General features: G+C 51.9%; 1 protein-coding gene across 1 annotated transcript in view; it reads left to right on the top strand.

Annotated features, from left to right (window-relative positions):
• The first annotated feature begins 572 nt into the window (after window positions 1-572).
• LOC105888208 (3-hydroxyisobutyryl-CoA hydrolase, mitochondrial-like) overlaps window positions 573-1,249 on the top strand; it is a 19,153-nt gene continuing 18,476 nt past the window's right edge. Inside the window, exon 1 of the mRNA XM_012812752.2 lies at window positions 573-690. Within this exon, the coding sequence (XP_012668206.2) occupies window positions 683-690 (8 nt within the window). The 5' untranslated portion in view covers window positions 573-682. The remainder of the gene's footprint in view (window positions 691-1,249) is intronic.

Here is a 1,249-nt window from a genome sequence, read left to right as displayed (position 1 = left end):
AGATCTATAACTTTTCTCAAGACAAATGAGTATGTCTCAATCCTAATGTGAAAAGAGTTTCCCTACATTGACATCCTCCTGTTATTAATTGTATTTCATCCGTTTGCTTCTTAAAGACAATAATACTAAGTTTATATTTTTAATTTAAAAAATCATTGAAATTCTAGAGGTCTTTTATGTTGATCACGGCTGTTTCAATTAGCAGACCAAGAACAGACGTCAGGTTGAGTTTTTCCCAAGACATCCTCTAGAAGGCAGTCACTTTTCCTGCTGATCAATCAACCCAGGTACCCCCTCTCTTCCATCCTTCCGCCCCTCCTCAGCTCTCTGTGTCAGCTTTCGCCCTGGCCCCGGCCCCGCCTCCGGCCCCGCCCCCGACTCGTCTTTCACCCCCGCCCTCCATCCCTTTCGTCTCGCAGTAATTCTAGCCCCGCCCCTTGGCGTCCCATGGCGGAAAAGTCCGCTAGGGGCCGCTCTGGCCCGCTGGAGGACTCGTCGTCTGTGCCCGGCGGCGCACGCCGGCGGTGGGCGGGTCTGAAGTGAGTGATCCTAGTCGGTCGCCTCAGCTGCTGGCTTCTGTGCTCTGCGGCGGTGGGTGGGTCTGACGTGACACCGGAGAGCGAACCCGGTGCTTTGGCTCCAGAGTGTTTTGGCGGTGGCAGGGCCGGAGGTTTGCAGACTCATGGCGAGGTGAGCGGGCGGGCATGCGAGCGGCCGAGAGCAGGCTTGTCCCCTGCGCTCGCAGAAGTGGGGAAAGGGTCGGGAGTGGATACTGCTTGGTCGCAAAGTTTGGAGTCGCCCTTGGAGGCGCAGCTCTCAGAACATAGCCTAGGCCCTCCCCGGTCACCTGGCCAAGCTCCGTGTTTCTCTCTGATTGCTAGCATCTACTTTGCAGCAACATCTTTTTCTGCCACTGACTCGTGTTCAGACTTGACGCCACAGGACTTACTTTCCTTTTGGCCCTTATTTCTTTTCTTTCTTAAAAGTTGAGTACGGTTGGGGACACCTCGTTATTCAGTTCACAGCAATTGAGTGACGTGTTTTGTGCAGCTGACAACCACGTGTGCTTTGCTCGTTGTCGCACCTGTGCCCCCGGTGTGCCTTTATTTAGCTTTATGGAATGGCTCCAGTGGTAATGCAGGCGTCTGGAACTTTTCAGGCTAGTGTTTTGGACATTTAACGTGGCTTGGTGGAACATGTTTGAAAACGTTCTGTTTAACTTTTCTTTCTTTCTTTTTTTTTTTTTTTT

The sequence above is a fragment of the Otolemur garnettii genome, unplaced genomic scaffold (genome assembly GCF_000181295.1).
Source record: "Otolemur garnettii isolate 467f Iridium unplaced genomic scaffold, OtoGar3 scaffold00222, whole genome shotgun sequence".
NCBI lineage: Eukaryota > Metazoa > Chordata > Mammalia > Primates > Galagidae > Otolemur > Otolemur garnettii.
Note: the sequence above shows the minus strand (reverse complement) of the source record. Positions and strands in the feature narration are given on the sequence as shown.